The sequence below is a fragment of the Strix aluco genome, chromosome 2 (assembly GCF_031877795.1).
Source record: "Strix aluco isolate bStrAlu1 chromosome 2, bStrAlu1.hap1, whole genome shotgun sequence".
Lineage (NCBI taxonomy): Eukaryota > Metazoa > Chordata > Aves > Strigiformes > Strigidae > Strix > Strix aluco.
The window spans coordinates 108589362-108607252 of record NC_133932.1 but is presented as its reverse complement, the minus strand read 5'-3'; the positions used below and the strand labels follow the sequence as shown (position 1 = coordinate 108607252).

The 17891-nt window shown below is 42.0% G+C and overlaps 1 protein-coding gene across 4 annotated transcripts in view; it reads right to left on the bottom strand.

Moving 5' to 3' along the window:
- WDFY2 (WD repeat and FYVE domain containing 2) overlaps positions 1–5218 on the bottom strand; it is a 74702-nt gene extending 69484 nt beyond the window's left edge. For 3 of the 4 annotated variants that reach the window (XR_012622079.1, XR_012622080.1, XM_074815761.1), the window contains exon 1: positions 5017–5217. Coding sequence is in view for 2 of the 4 variants with exons in the window: in XM_074815761.1 (XP_074671862.1) it covers positions 5017–5153 (137 nt within the window). In the remaining 2 variants the exon portion in view is untranslated. Of the gene's footprint in view, positions 1–5016 lie in introns of all 4 variants that reach the window. The other variant, XM_074815762.1, reaches the window with a different exon arrangement.
- Between the last annotated feature and the right edge of the window lie 12673 nt (positions 5219–17891).

The following is a 17891-nucleotide window of genomic DNA, read 5'->3' as shown; positions in this document are numbered from 1 at the left end:
GACTGTTTTTATCAAAATTTAAAGAACTTTCAGGCACAGACAAGTCTTTTTACACCTGTGAAGAGCATTCACACCTTCTGCACTGCTTGAACTACTGCTCATGCGGCAATAAACTGGGTGTGAAACCTACAGGTTTAAACTGATAAACATACACAAACAGCCAGCATCAAAATCAGTTCTTACACCACCTGCACTTCTGCTGTGAACCAACAGACACACACAAAGCAGAGCAGCCGTCAGTGACATAACCCTGTGCTTAGATGAGAATTACAGACCTGTATTGCAGCCACACTGCTGAGCAAAGCAATCACTTTCTACCATTCTACCACAGGAGAAAGGAATCCCAGAGAGTTTACCAAGGGTCTGTGGTTCCCTTATGTCCTGCCTGGATGTAGCACTGAGTGCAGTACCCCACCTTTCGATTAGAGGTATTTCACAGGCGTTAACTATAATACTATGTGCTTTATGCACTAGATATGGACAAGAAAACCATAAGGAGCAAAAGATAGCTTTTGATAGATTTAAGGGTGAAAAGATCACACTTCTCCACGCTAGAAGGCATGTCAGCAGGATGCCAAAGACAACACCCACACTTCTTGTCATATATGCCCATTCCCATTCCTAGTTCACCATTAGTTTAGTGAAGTCTGCTCATCTACACAAGTCAGTCATTCATTTTTTGTACTCCCTAAAAAACCTGCTAGTTAGCATACTCAGAAGACAAGACTTGGACAACAGCTTAAGTGCACATCTGCATTAAAAAACCTCTTCAGTACATATCTGCATTTAAAAATCTCAAAGTAAACCAAACCTAGCAACACAAGCTCTGTAGTTTTCCCTATGTGAGACGAAGACACTAATATGAATGTACATGACAGTCTGGGCTCAGTTTATACATTATCCATATAAAGAAGCTGAGATATCTTAGTTCAAAAGGAACTTAAGATGATACAAGGTAGTGGAGAAGACAAAGGTCTCTGTTCCCTTAATTTAAAAAAAAAAAAAATCTATGGCATAAATATTTTTCTCATAGGTTTTGTCACCATCTAGGAGACTAGAATGCCTGTTTTTTAAAAATAAAGGATTTTGACAATTTTCAGTTGACTATGAAAGCTTTTGAGTTCCCGTGAATACTTTAAGGAGAACACTTCTTGACTGCAACACCTACACTTCCAAGATCTGTAGCATGGAAGTGAGCACAGAACTCCCACCCAAAATAGGGCACAGACCAGAGTCCATAATTATCAGGAAAGTTGCCTACACCAGCACATATCTAAGATTTGCTCATCTACAATATAGCTAGTGGCAAAAAAGATGGCTAGTGGCAAAGTGCAGGTTGACCACGATGACACCTAGCCCCCTCCTGCTAGTCTTGCATGGTGACACAGGATCAGCACATCGGACACCCAGATGAATTAGCACTCACTCCTCTGGCAGGCTCTTGAGAAACATAGGAGTGTGCCAACACCAAGCAGAACTGCTTGCACTGAAAGCTGGGTGAGTCAGTGCACTTCTCTCACCATATCCCCGTGCTCAGGTAAGATTAATGACACTAAATCTTCTCTGGAGTGCAGAGTTAGATATGTCTGAACTTGACATGCCAGTGACCTACTTTTCAGACATGCCCAACACCCCATCTCCCTCTGAAGGCAAAAAAAGACAAGGACGCTCAGCAATTTTGAAAAGGTAGCACACGCTTTTAACACACAGAAAGCTGATGACAACTAAAGGCCAGCTGTGTACATTAGAAAAATCCCACTTTATCTTCACATGTAGCACCTAGGGCATTCAATGCTATGGATCATTCAAGACTCTACATGTTTGGATATACGTGTCTGTTAATTCCACCCATTTGCTGGCAGGTGAAAGAGCATGGATGAAAGCTAATAATTTCTTTCTTATAGCCCTCCTGAATCAGAGTTATACATTCTTGGATAACAAATGCTGCTTCATCTTTAACTCTCACCTACCTAGACAGGTGCATCCCTTTTCCTTAGAAGAAAAATAAAATTATATCCTATCCCTCCTAATGCACACCAACTGTACTGTAAAGACATACAGGCTCAGTCTATTTTGCCCTAGTAAGGAATCAGGCAAAACAACTAAGATTAGGACACAATGCACATTGTTCAACTAACGTGACTGAGTAGGATTCAGAAGAGAAAAATCTGTAGAGCATACAGGTGATGCACACTGAGAAGAAACTCCAACCTTGCAGATTATGTGAAGTTTAGATAAACTAGTTAAATATGTAAAACCCATCCCCAATTGATTCTTTCCTCCTCTATGCCATTCTTTATGATAAATAACCACACTCTCTATTATTTTTATTTTATTTCTTAAAATATGTGCATAGATGTGCTACAAATACAACGATTCAGAGCTATATAATGCATAACTATGTCTGCAAGCTATAGCTAAAACCACTTCCGTGTCTTTTAAAACCAGATAAAACCACTGGTGCCATAAAAAATATTCTACAGACTGAGCTCCTGCTTTGAAGGGTTTATAGGTATAGAACCACATCATGCCCTAAAGAAAACCTTTAAAGCGGTGCCTAGTTGTTGTGTATGTTAAGACTACTAGCAACTTCAACAATGATATGTTCAGCCATTAGCCAGTGAACTGATGGAGAACTCCCTCCACTTCATCTCCAGAAGACGTCCTCCCCCAGCCTGAAGCAAGTGCTGGAGATGGTAAGTCGTTTCAGCTGAAGTTCTCTGCAAAAGTTTCAGAACATTTCTCTCATATGAGCAGTACATATCACAGTCTGGTAAACGAGGCCAAAACTCACCTATTTGACTAACAAGAGACAAATAACATCTCCATAACCATCCTTTACAGTTTCCAGAGATCTCTAAAAGCCCTCCGCATTCCAAGGCCATTAAACAACCATTAAGTCAACACTAGCACTAGAAGCCAGGTCCAAACAAAAAAAGGTACTGCAAAGATCTGCACAAGCCTAAGCCACAGGTATTGAGAGTCTGAGAAACTATGCTTCCACCCCAAGTATCCTGAAACCTCCAAGTTTGACTCCCAACCTGCTATTCCTTCCAAGTAAGTTTAGACTCTGAAACTTTTAACTACAATAAAAGTTAATGCAGATGGAAAATGAAGGGAAAAGCCATCAATCAGCATCTTCGTGCCTAAAGAAATAAAAGGCACGATCATAGCTTACAGCATCTCCAAGACACCACAAACCAGTCCCACAAGCAGGCAAATTACCTGGTTAGCACCTTTAAACAGAAAATAACCTGGGAACCTCCAGACTTACTACAGTGTTTTAATGTTCATAGAGCTATCCTGTATCAGCAGCAAAGCTTTAGACATCTATCAGCACATCTAAAAGCCGATTTCTTTACTGGTTTCATCAGTAAGTAGAACGTAACTGAGCTACCCCAGGGGGTTGCTCTGGGATGGGAAGGGCGAGAGTGGTGCTCATGAACTAGCAGTTTCTTAGTGGGAAACCCCAGGTTTCTGCTTCACCACTTGTTTCTTGAACCTGACATCTCGATTATTAGTGAAACAAAGATCTCTCACCAATGCCTTTCTCTACAGAGAAATGACAACTTGGAGCATCAACCTATTCTCAACAATTCATACCTGCTAAACCAGCAGAAGCTACTTATTTTTTCTAAGGTGAGGGGAGAGGCAGAGATTGTGATACAGACATATACAAGAGCAACTGAATTTCAGGAATACTTTCTTAAAGATAAAAAGAATTGATTGAGTAAACCTAACAAGCTACAGTGAGCCAAAACATACTCGAGCTTTATTCAGTTTCACAACAAATAAGTAAAAAATGTAAAGAAAATGAAATCGTGGCAATGTAGCAATGTAAACCTGCTTAAAGTCCCTTTTACAGTGTACTTGCTTTAAGTAGCTCAGCTTCTCTTGCTATGAGGCATGAGAGTTCACCTGGAGAGCACAGCTTAGCCGAACTTACATGATCTTAAATTTGCACGTATTTGACATCTAGCTGAAAACTAACGCATAGTGAGGACAAAGAAAAGATGAAAGACATACTGACAGTTTTCCGGAAAGCTAGCAGAGACATAAAAGCAGACCCTCAACAGGGTAACAGGCATCCAAGAGAAAAAGTCCACCAGAAAAACCCTTGAGAATCAAAACATATTCTCACATTGGTCAACATTTTGTCTTTCAAGCTAGGGACACAGGTTACACACCGTGCACCCGAGTTGCAAAGAAACTCTGCTTAAAATAATTATTTATAGAGTCCGCAAGAAAGATTAGCTCTTACTTTAAAGGCAGGCACCTTCAGGATGGAGTTTTGAAGCTCCAGCTGCAGGGCTGAATTAAGTTTGAGCTCTTTCAGAAGAGAAAAAGCTGCCTCTGGGCAGCCTCAGACCCTGCACAGCCCAGCTAAACGGCCTGAAAACATTCTCCCCTTTGGCAGCTTTACAACACGGGATTTAACTCCAAGATCTTATCGCTGATACATGGTATTTTAAACAATTACCAAGAAACGTTTGGAGAGGAGAAACGGGAACCAAAACGTCCTGATTTAGCCAACGCCACCGCAATCTTTACGCAAGGTCAGAGATCTCCACAGCCTTCCCGGCAATTCTTGTGATGGAGGCAATCTCAAATCCCATTTTACCCACGTTAAGAAAAGTCACTCAAGTCTTGCAAGTTCCAGCAGCGCCCCAGCCTACTCACCGCCCTGACCCACACGGCGGTGGAGGAGGAGATGGGCACCAAGCAGGAGACCCCTGCCCCAAGCTCGTTGCCCTCCGGGACCAGATGTGGCTGCCTAAAGCCATGTCCCCATGCTGGACCACCGCGACCCTGACGCTCGCCCAGACTTCAGTGATGGAGTCTACAGGCGCATCAGTGATGGCCGGTGGTCTGTCATCACCGGTCTGTCCGCCGGTGATGGTGGTGGACCACCACGGCAGGACCTGTCACCTCCCACCATCACTCGTCGGTGGTGGTGGTAGGTGGCAGACCACCGCCACGGCCCCGCGGGACCTGTGGATGCCCGCTCCCCGGTACCTGTCCTCGGAGACGCTGATGACCCCGTCCTCCTTGGGCACTATCGCTGCCATGTTCACCACCTCCTGCGAGCCCTCCACTTTGTTGAGCAGGAGGGGCTTGCGAGTCAGCGCCTTGGGCTGAGGCTCCGCCGCCATGGGCGCCGCGGGGCCGGCGGGCACCGCCGCTGCGGTCGGAGGAGGCTGCGGCCGGGGGAGGCGGCCCGCACTGCCGAGGCGGAGGAGGGACTTGCCAGAGCCGGGCACCGCCGCGGGCTCCCTGGGAAGCAGGAACCAACGCGGCGGCGGCGGCGGCGGCGGCGGCACCGCCCCCGAGCCGGGCTGGGCCGGGCGGGGCGGGGCGCGGCGGTCTGAGGGGGGGAAAATGGCGGCAGCCCGCCGCCATCTCGCACTGTTGGTTTGCCACGCTGCGCCTTTGCGAGGGAAAACTTTCGGGCAGGCGGTGGTTTAAACATATCTCTCCTTCAATAGCCGCCCTCCCAGGGCAGCGGGTTGCCGGGGCCGAGGGCGGGTACGCCTCAGAGGGCAGCCAGGGAAACGTGTCCTGCTTCTGACAAGTGCCTAGTGCTCCTCTCTTGGCACGGCTTTACTCTCCGCCCCGTAGTCACATCGCTGTGAATCCTTTTGCGAAAGAAAGGGGAGCAAAGATTAAAGGGGGCGATTGCTTCCCTCTGTTTACATTACTTCCTATCTGAGTTTATCTTGGGACTGAAGGTCAGCACGTGAGGTAAAGACAGGATTTCTGCTGCTATGTGAGACAGTGGGACCTTGTATTAAACTTTCTGTAGTTTCTGCATCACACAACGTTTACATAATTGAACAATTTCTATGTGAATTTCAGTATTTGGTGTTAAAAATGGGTGAAATAAAATGCGGAGGGTTGGTACAAGTTTTGCAGCAGGTGTGGGTTGGTAGCAGGTTTGCAGCACGATAGGGCTGCTTGTGCGATGGCAGTAGAAATTCATCATCGGAGAGTTTATTCCTAATAGAAAAGCAACAGACCTCCAGCAGCTTCTTTTCAGCAAGATGCTACTTTTGACTCACTTTTCTGGATGGATTCACTGAGGTCCAAGAAGGTCAGATCACTTACCCAAGGCTCTGTGCTAAAGCCAGTATAAAAGCACTTCCTCCTGAAGTATATGCCAAACTTTCATAATCTGTCTCAAAAGATTCTGAAAAATCATGCTCAATGTCTGAACTGTTGTCCTACATTGCAGAAGTTGTCAGCAGATTGGAAACCGTTATTTCAGCTCTAACTTTAAATTCACCCACACTAAGCCGATGAGCAGCAGTTCTCCGTGAAAAAATTCAGTGCTCCTGCCCATCAGCAGAAAAACTGAGGAGACTTGTAAGAGTTCAGGTATGAAAAACTCAAAGATCAGGAGTATACTTTTTCTCTGGGAGTAACATAGAGCAGCATCAGCCACGGAACAAATCTTGGTTGTCAACTCAGCACTTATGTTGCCTATGTAGTAGATATAAGTAACAGACAAAAGATACAGTAAACTCTTTGGGGCAGAAACTAAATTTTCACATGTTTAGAAATCTGTGTTATGCTAAACAAACAAGCAGTATCTGCAGGACCACAGCAAGATATTTAAACTTTACTCGACTGGAGCACATGTCGTCTGAGGAGCGGCTGAGGGAACTGGGGTTGTTTAGTTTGGAGAAGAGGAGGCTGAGGGGAGACCTCATCGCCCTCTACAACTACCTGAAAGGAGGTTGCAGAGAGCTGGGGATGAGTCTCTTTAACCAAGTAACAAGTGATAGGACAAGAGGTAATGGCCTCGAGTTGTGCCAGGGAAGGTTTAGACTGGATATTAGGAAGCATTTCTTTATAGAATGAGTTGTTAGGTGTTGGAATGGGCTGCCCAGAGCAGTGGTGGAGTCCCCATCCCTGGAGGTGTTTAAGAGTCGGGTTGACATAGCGCTGAGGGATATGGTGTAGTTGAGAATGGTCAGTGTTAGGTTAATGGTTGGACTAGATGATCTTCAAGGTCTTTTCCAACCTAGATGATTCTGTGATTCTGTAAACTATTTGAGGTTCACAAGTGTACTGTGGAGGGAAAGGTCCAGCCAGCAACAGCTGATGGCTGTATAATGGCTTATAGGAAATGAATCTGCAGTCTCAAACTATTTCCCAGAGCATGTGTGATTGCATTAGATAACATCTCTTTCTCACAGTTCTTAGAACAGCACTACTACCAAAGAGGCAAAGACCAATCCTCTTACCTCTGTGGATGATTCTGAAGTCCTAGGCTAGACCTACAAATAGAAATGCTTGTCTTGCTACTTGATGAGATGTGTGAGATAGTCTTTGAAGATGTCGATATACTTGATAGTTTTCAGAATGGACATGTATCTAAGAATATCTTTTAAAACTGAAGTCTGGCGAGATCTGTTGTCTTTGCAGTTGTCTGCATTCAAGGCTGAGCACCGTGCATCGCTGAAAGATAAACAGGGTCTGAGAGTATGCTGGAGACAACAGACTGCAGGCTCTTGGGAGACCCAGAATACTTTTTGCCAAACAGGCCTTTAAGGAAGTAAGTAATGGAGAAAATGAGTGTCTTGATAGGCAAAGGTGTGATTCACAGGACGGGAAGTAGGTCCTACGTATCCCCCAAATTAGCTGGATTTTCTTCAGTTGCCCATTGAGACATATTACATTTCCCTATTAACCTTGTCTCACCTATATCCTTAAACAGTTTCAGGTCTAACCCTACTCCTTCAAGGTTTAAGACACTGTTTGGAGGAAAACACTGAAAGGTGGGCATGCATTTTGGGCCAAGGCCAAATAATAATATGCTGAAATCAAATATATGCTTTATATAAAGGTTTGATGTTTGGAAATAAGTGACTCTTTGAGGAAAAAAAAAAGGCAACACAATGCAAGAAAGGCTCCAGTGGCCAGTCAAGATAAAAATCTTAAGGACATGTTTTAAAGCTTATCTGTAATGGTGACTTCCTCCACAAGGCCAGGAAGGCATGTGAATAACAGAAAGGTGTCCTGATGTCTAGTACATCACTTTACCAGGTGTCCAAACTTGGGATCAGTGCTCTACTTTTCCTTATAAGATGGAGAAATATGGTGGGGAAATTATTACACAAAGGCAGTTTTGCTATGACTGAGGGAAGAAAAAGTAATGCATGGAAAACTGGGGAGAGGAGGAAGGGAAATGGAGAAGAAATAGATTTCAAAGTGAAACAGGAACCTGGAGCTTCCTCATGCATCACACCCAACGGGCTAGAAGAATATTGTTATAATAGTGGAAGAGGCATTGAAAAGACCAACAAAACTCGAGTGTTCTCACAAATCTACTGTTGTTACATACAGTTCAATCAAAACCTTTTAAAAACAATTTTCCCATTAAAAAAACAACTAATGGACAAGAAGACTTCAAGTTAGAATCGCTGTAGACATCAAGTTTAATGAGTACCTACAGAAGCAAACTTAGGGTAGTTTAGAGAAGTATTTCTCCATAAAATTGAAAAAAAAAATCAGGAAAATAAATCTTATAAATACTTCTTAGCAGATTTTTTTTTCATTTTATGTCATAGCTTTCAGGTCAAATTGCATGAATTAAAAATATTGCTAAGACCAAAAGCAAGATGACTTAGTAACTGAATTTGAAGCCAAGAAAAGCAAGCTTATTCAGTTCTTTTTCTACATTAAAAAAATTGCAGGGTTAAGAATTATATGGTGCTCCTCTGGTATGTGCTTTTTGCAGGTAATCACAAAAATTACAAGGAAGGAAATTTATATAATGACTTCATTTAAAGGTTCTTTTTTCTTGTTAACATAAATTCTGAATTGGTAGAAAGTGTGGTTACTGGTATAGTATGCTTGGATTATTTAAACTTTTTTGGAAGAATATGTCTGTCAGTAACAGTGAAAAACAAGCTGAAAAATGCAGCTTACTTTATATTGAATTAATATTACCTCATCCTTGTTTCTTAGCATCATTTATCTTACTCTGCGTTTTGGCATGCCACCATGGTAAATGAAACATCCTTCCCTCTGTTAGTTTTGGCCTTTATTTTCTTGGTGCGATTTGACTTTCACTCCTTTGATTTGGATGGAGCAGAATTAGGCTGCCTGCCCGTGAACAATAGTAGCAGTTTGTGTATTCAGGTACAGGATGACGACCGAAGACCTCTGGGAGGAAGCAGTGCTGGTTGAACCGATGCGTTCACACACAGTGGAGCCACCTTCCATGCCCTCCTACCGCACCAGAGTCTTGGAGGTCTTTCTCCAATTCCTCATCTGCAATCTTGTTTGAAGTTTAGGAATTGGAGCAAATTGAAGTCCCCATCTTCTCCGGCAATTTGCTTTAAAAGCTGCTCTCTGGCTCCATCTTCTGTTTTGTTTGTTGGTTTGGGGATTGATTTTAAAAAATATATTTATTTTGGTTTATCAAGGTGAAAGTCTTCCGAGTTTTGCAAACTAAATTTGTTTAAAATAGTAGGTAATCACATCTTGTGTGCCAGTTCGGACAAGCTGGAGAGAATCCCGACCTGCAGGAGAAAAGGGTGGCCCAGAGAGGAGGCAGCTGGAGGGTCTCCACTGGAGGGTCTCCAGCTCTGCTGTCAGCCCTGTGTTTAGATACTCCTATCTGCGAAGTTGTTACTTCTGTTACAAGAGGAGTAACAGAATTGGCCAAAAAGCACAGCAATATGTTCTGTTTTGGCATCATTCTAATTTTTCTGCAAAATTGTGATCATTACATGATCTGGTAACATAGTGACATCTTGCATACCTTTCAGCTAAAACTGACAAGCATTGGGGCCACTGAGTAGGAGAGGGACAATTTAAGAAACAGGTTGGCCTCTTTGCAGATACTAAGGAAAACAATCCTTTTATAAAGTGCTCAACAATAATAAGAGTAATATTAATAATCCCAAGAACAGGCCTTTAATAAAGAAAAATATTTTATGGAGATTAAATTTTAGGCCCAAACTCTTCAACACATGCCCCTTTCAGCCATTAAGTAATCTGATTCCAGTTGCTCTCACTCTGCAAGAGGGGGACTAGTGTGGGAGCGAAACTGCACTTTGACTGATTCAGTGCTTAAATTTAAAACTGCTTTGTTGACAGCGAGCCAGATTTCGGCTTCTGAGGCCTCTTCCTCAATCACCCATGCAAAACCAAAGAACTTATATACACAAAAGATAACCACATAAAAAAGGTAAAACCACTTGGCAACAAGTAGAGCTGCCTCTCAATAGCTGTCAAATGTGGCAGTGCTTTATTCTCCCATGCTTTTCTTCTCCGCCTGTTTGTAAACTGAATGTTTTCCAGCTTTACAGTATACGGGATTTACAATTTCTTCAAAACTTGCACTTCTATGCAACTGCAAAAATGTGTGTTTAAAATTCTCTCCTTCTCTTGTTTTGTCAGCAGTGATAGCCTTCATAAGATAGTTACTGAAAAATATTTTTAATTTCAGATACTACATCATTCTTGGAAGCATGTGGGAAACAAATATAGATGAGCTCTTTATATAGAAAGGCAAACTTCACAGATCACCAAAAATGTTCTGTGGAAAATTCGCTTGTCCATCTTGCTTAAAAACACAAAACTTGTTATAAAAATGCACCCTCAATTTTAGACATTGCTCCTTATTTTGCTCCAGGTATTTAGCAGTCACACAATGAATAGTACTGCCTATCACATTTCTATTAATAAGCCCTACATGCTCATTATGACAGTTTCCTTCTATATTTCATTAGTCTTGTTTCATGTGGGCATTCAGAAAATGAAGACCTATCAGAAACACAGCTGGAATCTGCTGTAGGTCAAAGTTATGGAGAAAAAGATTAGCTTTAAAAAATATGCATGGCAGTATCACTGTGTAGCACCTTATCGAGAAGAAATACACTCATTTTTAGCTGCCATGGAAGTGCTGTTGGCTTTGTAACTGACTGTGAACATGTGAGAACAAAAAAAGTGATGCTGTGTCAGTGTGTGGGCTGCAAATGAGAACTCCTGGCTCATACATTTTGCCCCATAAGCAGTTCTGGCATTGTATGCAGTCTTATTGCTGTTTCCTTTGTCCTCATTGATCCTGCTATAGTATTACTCACATTTTGGGCTCCCGACTTGCTGTAAAAAAACCTCTGTAATTTAATTCACTGTCTTTTTGGTGGAACTTTCTGACCACTAATTCTTCTAAGCTCATTATTCTTGTACTTTTCTAGGCCTTAGGACTCCAGAACCATTTTTTTTTTTCCTAAATTTTTCTTCCTTCTGTGATACTGAAGAATCATGGAGTATCATCCATAAGTACATTTTCTATTTGGGAAATGTATTAAAATCACCTATCTAACCTGCTTGAAAGGAAAATAAATTTCTCTTACATGATGCACAAACTACATGAAAGCTTTGAAGTATTTCCTTTTCTTTCATCTAAAGTGTACAATTAAGAACATGTCCAGGGAATATCAAGGAACATTTTCTTACAACTTTTGTCGTTTACCTTTACTACACATGGGCTTACAGTGCATGTTGTTAGACTGACAAAATGCTTCCAACCATCTGAAACCTCATGAAGTTCAAGAAGGCCAAGTGCAAGTCCCACACCTGGGTCAGGGCAATCCCCCATATCAATGCAGACTCGGGGATGAATGGATTGAGAACAGTCCTGAGGAGAAGGTCTTGGGGGTACTAGCAGATGAAAAATTGGACATGAATCAGCAATGTGTGCTTGCAGCCCAGAAAGCCAACCTTTCTTTCTGGACTGCATCTTCTTTCTGGGCTGCATCAAAAGCAGCGTGGCCAGCGGGTCGAGGGAGGTGATTCTCCCCCTCTACTCCACTCTGGTGAGACCCCACCTGGAGTGCTGTGTCCAGCTGGGACCCTCAGTACAGGAAAGACAAGGACCTGCTTGAGTGGGTCCAGAGGAGGGCCATGAAAATGATCAGAGGGCTGGAGCACCTCCCTTATGAGGACAGGCTGAGAGAGTTGGGGTTGTTCAGCCTGGAGAAGAGAAGGCTCCAGGGAGACCTTATTGCAGCATTTCAATATATAAAGGGGGTTTATAAGAAAGACAGATATTTTACCAAGGCCTGTAAGACAAGTGGCAACGATTTTAAACTGAAGGAGGGTATGTCTAGATTGGACATAAGAAGAAATTTTTTTATGAGGAGTGTGGTGAGACACTGGAACAGGTTGCCCAGAGAAGCTGCGGATGCCCCCTCCCTGGAAGTGTTCAAGGCCAGTTTGGATGAGGCTTTGAGCAACCTGGTCTAGTTGAAGGATCCCCCCCACTAGGTGATCTTTAAAGGTCCTTTCCAACCCAAACCATTCTGTTATTCTATGATCTGAGCATATAAAGAGAAAACCAAACAAGAAAACTACTATTAAATTACTAAACACTGGGTTTTGCTTGCTAATATTGAAAGTACTTCAGAAGTAGGAATGAAGGAATATTTTACAGAAAAAGTCTGATACAACTTATGGCCTAAAAGATCCTAACAGTGCTATTGTTAACAAAGCTCTAACGTAATTTTAATACACATTCTTCAATAGAAAGTTTTTTGAGCTGGGCAGTTTTCTTGAAGTCAAGCCATTTTGTAGATTATCCCTTACTGCAATTACATGGAAAGCTTCATATTGTACAAAACAAGCACCTGAGTCTCTAAAAAAATAGGTAGATACTCACTAAATCTGCTGATTTTTGTTGACTCAAACCTGTGACAAAAGATTGCTTTAAAAGCTTGCAGTTCCTGAAGCAGGGTGACTGAACTCATCCTTTCTGTGGAAAACGATTCCTGCAAAGAAGTCCTGAGAAGCAGCTTGAGAGCAAAATTGCAGAAGTTTCAGTGTGTACAGGGACTTATGACTCAGTACCATAGGGCTGTTTGAGGAGTTAAAAAAGAATCCCAGATTGTCTAATCAAACTTTTTCATGTTTTGTGCTGTGCAAATGTTATGAGTCACCTTCACTTTAGCAGGTAAGTCAGCATTTCTGGCCATCACCGCAGAAAGGGGTTCTTCAGCCTGTAAGCACATATATACGTCCCAGCGATGTCACATTTAGATGGGCACTATCATGGATAGTGTTTGGAGCATTTGGTTCCAATTACCTCACGGCCATTCCTGATAAGCGTCATTTTTATTCTAGATAGATTACAGCCAGAACGTCTGATTGCTTTGAACATCTTGCACAGTAGTAGGCCCATATGTCTGTAGTCAGAATCTACAGAGTGCCCTTTGATTTTGAAGAGGGAACCATATCTGAGTCAGGTTTAGCTGCTTTGGGGAGACATCCTTTGGGACAAGAGTGGGTGTGGAAGCACTGGCCCATTCCAGGACAGACACCAAATGAGAAAATTCATGAAAGTGGGAGAAATACTCTTTATTTGTGAAATAGTAAATGCTCTAGAGACAAGAGGACACACATGTTTGTAGGGTAAAACCAATTATTCACTCATGTGCCCATATGTAACATGGTGACCTCCTTTTGTAAAAATATCGCCTGAAAAGATAGTAGAAATACCTCTGTGAAGACTGAGGAACTGGTGAATGTACATCTTGTACCTCTGAAAGTGGATGAGGAAACTCCAAATGGGAAAACAAAGAAAACCCCCAAGTCAGCTCTCAACTGACTGAGAAAACCCCCAACTGTCTGAAAAAAAATCTGACATTCTTAGTAGTTTTGATTAGCCCCTCATGTTGAGGCTAACTGGCCCCCGAATAGCCTCTGTATTGTATGCTTAATATGAGCACAGGACAATTTTCACACAGAGGCTCTAAATCAGGTATCAGTGTCAAAAACAAAGGTGCTCAAAAAGCTCCATATGAGACTGAGTGATGCTCTTGAAGTCAAAAGAACTTTTCTGGTGTGTTAGATCGGTTCCCAGTAATAGGAGGAAACGAGGGCAATAGTTACTTTTCACTGAACCACAACAAGAAACACTGTAAGAATTGGCCATATTAGTGCTCCCAAAGTGTTCAAGTGAGAAGACATTGGAGAAGCAACAGGCAGTGATTAAGAACATGTAAAGACCCTCAAATTTTAAGGAATGGAAATAGGTTTCTCCATCTGAAAAGCCACAGAGGTAGGTATGCATGTATGCACATACTTAAAAAAAACAAAAAACCCCAAAACAAAACTAAAAAAGAAACCTTTCCCTAAAGCTAGAGAGTCTGAGGCCAAAACTGTAGCAAGAAATTCTGGTACCTGCTCCAGTATGGGTCCAGCTCTATTAGCTCATAGAACAGACCAGAGATTGTTCTTTGGGTTCTGAGGCCAGTCTGTCCCAGCTTGTATCACAGAACTACATTTTCTTCTTCCCCCAAGAAAGAGTGAGGATGTAAAACTGCCTTTGGGGAAATGGTGCCTGCTCCACCCTGTCCTCCAAGCCATGTCCAGGTACCATCTGAGAAGCTGTGTGCCAAAACTGCCAGGTAATGTGCTTACAATGTAAGACCTCTGCGTAACAGTGCCGGAGTGTTGGCCTCTGAACCTTACCAGTGTAGATCCAGCTGATGAAGCTTTCTCCAGGGTTTTGGTACCTTCCAATCCAGCAATTTGGCCACAATGACCTTTCCACTGTAGCAGCAGATACCAACAAGACATCTAGCAAAATTCTTGGCATTCAGGAGCTACATGATGGGAGTCCCAGGCAGCTGCTGGGAATCTGATTGCTACAGGAGCACTTGTGTGTGGGCAGTGCAGCTTCTCTCCTGTGGCACACAGTGAGGTATGAACCATCCTCTCAAGCACTTCATTGTGCAGATTTATGTTCTAGGGACTTCGGCATCTGTCTTGCAGAATCCCTCCATAGGGATGTCTGACTGGACCTGTATTCAGCATTCAATTCCTTGAGCCCCTCCCCTGCGAGAGGAGTACCAGATGTTAGGAACTCTCTTACCTCCTCTTTGATACAAGCCTGCCCAATAGTTTTGCTCTCCCAAGTGCCAATAACTGAAAAGAGAGAAAAAAAAAAACCAGAACAGAAACTAGGACAACTTTCCTATGCAGGGATGGACTTGAGCCTGATCTGAATGGGGAGGAGGAAAGAGGGAATGGTTGTGCAGCTGCAGCATGATTTCATACTGTGAACACATCACTGGCCGGCAGTAGTGATCTGGCTCCAGTGCTTCCAAATCCTCTTGCAAGACTACATTTGCCATATGTGTAAAAGTGACAGTCAAAGAGGCTTTCCTACCATGGATTTTTCTAGGCATCTACCCTTTTCCCAACTTGAAGGCTGGCAGTGTCAGTTCTGACTTGTATTTATGGAAGTACTTTTTCTTTGAAATGATATTTTGATTAATTTCAGGGGGTTTTATTCATGTCCTTTGTTTTTGGCCAGAAAAATATGGAACTATATGCGTTTATGTATGCAGCCATTCATGAACATAAAGATTCAAAACAGAATGAGGGAGAAATACCACTTCTGACTAGGCATAACAATTCTGAAGGGAAAATTTACACACATTTTATGCTTTTGTTTTTTAATAAGAGGTGACATGCTGCCCTAGTGCTCACTTGTAGCAGAAGAGATTAAAAATTCTTGGACTGTCAGTAGCAAGAAATCACAGGGCTGTACTTACAGAGGTCATTAACTGTCCAGACATCTGTTGGGTAACAAATTCTGCTAAACATAGATCATGAAACGGTTCTTGAATTATGCAGAGGATAATTTCACAATCCAGAAAACAGAGAATTCAAGCAGAGAAAAAGCCGTGTAAGACCTTCTTATTGCCAGTTGGGGAGGAATTCGCTATGATGTCAGAATTACAGGAAAGTTTGGTGCTAGTGGCAGTGGCCTGCCGGATTGCTACCAGTATGATAAGGAACAGATTTAGATGATGGTCACAATTACAGTTACATACTCCACAAAGTAACTGACATTATAGCAAAATTGGCCATATTACTTAGAAGCACACTGTGACAAAGGTGTCCAGCTAACTAGACAAAAGTAAAAAAATCCAAAAGTCTCAGTGAAAACTACTGTAAAACATGTTAACACACAAGTAATAGATTTCAGTATAAAAAAAGGAGTTAGGAAACAATGAGCAGATGCAGCAATGGAAAAAAATGGTGCTATGGTGGAAACAGGCTGGAGCATTCCAAACAATGTCTAAATTAAAGCATAACAGACCTTAATTCCCCTTGAAAAAGGAATAGTGTCCCATTCCCCATAACTGTAGTAGCAGGTTGGTAGAGTGAGTCCAATTATGCTGCACTGGACTGTAATTTGGTTAAAGGGCTGTCACCTCTGAAACGAGAGCTCAAGTGATATCTGTCTACCTTTGGAATCAGGAGTTACTCTGGAATCAAGAGTTACTTATTAGCTGCTGCAGAAGTCAAGCACACAGAACAACCAAACATCAAAACCACAGAGAGTGAAACACTTGTCAGGGCAAATGAGTAGTTTTGGCTTTTTTCCTTGGGCCATCTGAGGAGAGCCATACTGAATGTCTAAGTAGAAATGTCAAGAAAAACATATTGTAACTTTTTCTGAAGGAAGAGACAAGATAAAGAGAACCTGAAATGGAAGACATGAAGAAAAATAAGAATTGATCAAGGAAAATAAAATACAAAAAAAAACCCCAACCCCTGCAATACCTTGAAAGTAAATAGAATGGATATAATAGTTAAAAGCCTGATTTTTTGTCTCCTTTGCATTGTTACGTTTCATCTTCCTTCAAGACCCCAGTTATATATCACTGTTAGCTGTGTATTCACAAGTCACATAAACCAGCCATCATGAATGCATATAACAGTGTCAAGGCCCTAGGAAAACAGAAATAACAGAAAATAGAAATGCCTTAAAGGAGGGAAGGAGCAGGAGAATCTCAGAGAAAATGTTACATTCATCACACAACTAGTGTACACAACACACTCTGCCAAACCTGGAGAAGCGTACACTTAGTGTCAGCCTGAATTATGGGATGGGCTTTCTTGGACTTTTTATTTTGGACACATGCTTGGAAAATAACCATAAACCGTATATTGCCTTAAAAATGGCTTACCAACAGGAAAATATTAGAACTGATCCCGAAATGTTCGAGGCTTTCCGATTGCAACATCATGAAATTGAAAGCCATCTCCAACAACAAAAGAACTCATCGCTGACCAAAATAGCACTGCTTAGTGAAGACTGTTGTTACGAAAAAAGGTTACACTTGTAATTCAAGGTTCGTTATAAGCTGGTCTCAAGTCAGTTCTAAATTTTTCCTAACGAGGAATGCTTTTGTAATCTCAACTTCGTAAGAATTATCCTTTTGTGCTTTTCAAAGCCATGTTTTAAGTGTCCTTCCTTCCCATTTGAAATATTTCTAAAACAAGACACTATTTTTCTGCAAGTTGGTGCAAGACAGATTTGCCTACTGTGGCATCCATTCAAGTTTTCTGTAACAAACAGGCCTTATATCAGGGCTTCAACATGTGCACAAAAGTAGAAAAAACCCCTCTCGTTTAATTTTAACTGTATCTTTCAAATAACATGCTCAGCAAACGGTCCCAAACACCTTGCCAAAGGTGCTTGAAGTCAAGGAATACAGATGAACAGGTTTCTTCCCTGGATGAAAGAGGCTTTATCAGGTTTGTTTTATTCTAGAAGACCTAAGTGTGTGCTTTATAGATGGCTTTTGTAGAGATTTCCAATTAGCTACTAGTTGAGATTTGGTAAGTTTTCATTAACTGCTAAGTGGCAAAAGACAGACCAACTGGTCTATATTCCTTTTGACACCAGTCATGCCAGCTGCTTTGCAGAGAGCAATCAAGCGCATCTTTCTTTTAGAGTGTGTTTTGATTTGGGGCAAAAGATGGCAATGCATAATAGTCACATTTAGAGTAAAAGCTAGATAATAAACTTCTACAGTGTGGCAATATTTTAAAGAAAGAGCTCCCAGCTCTCAAAT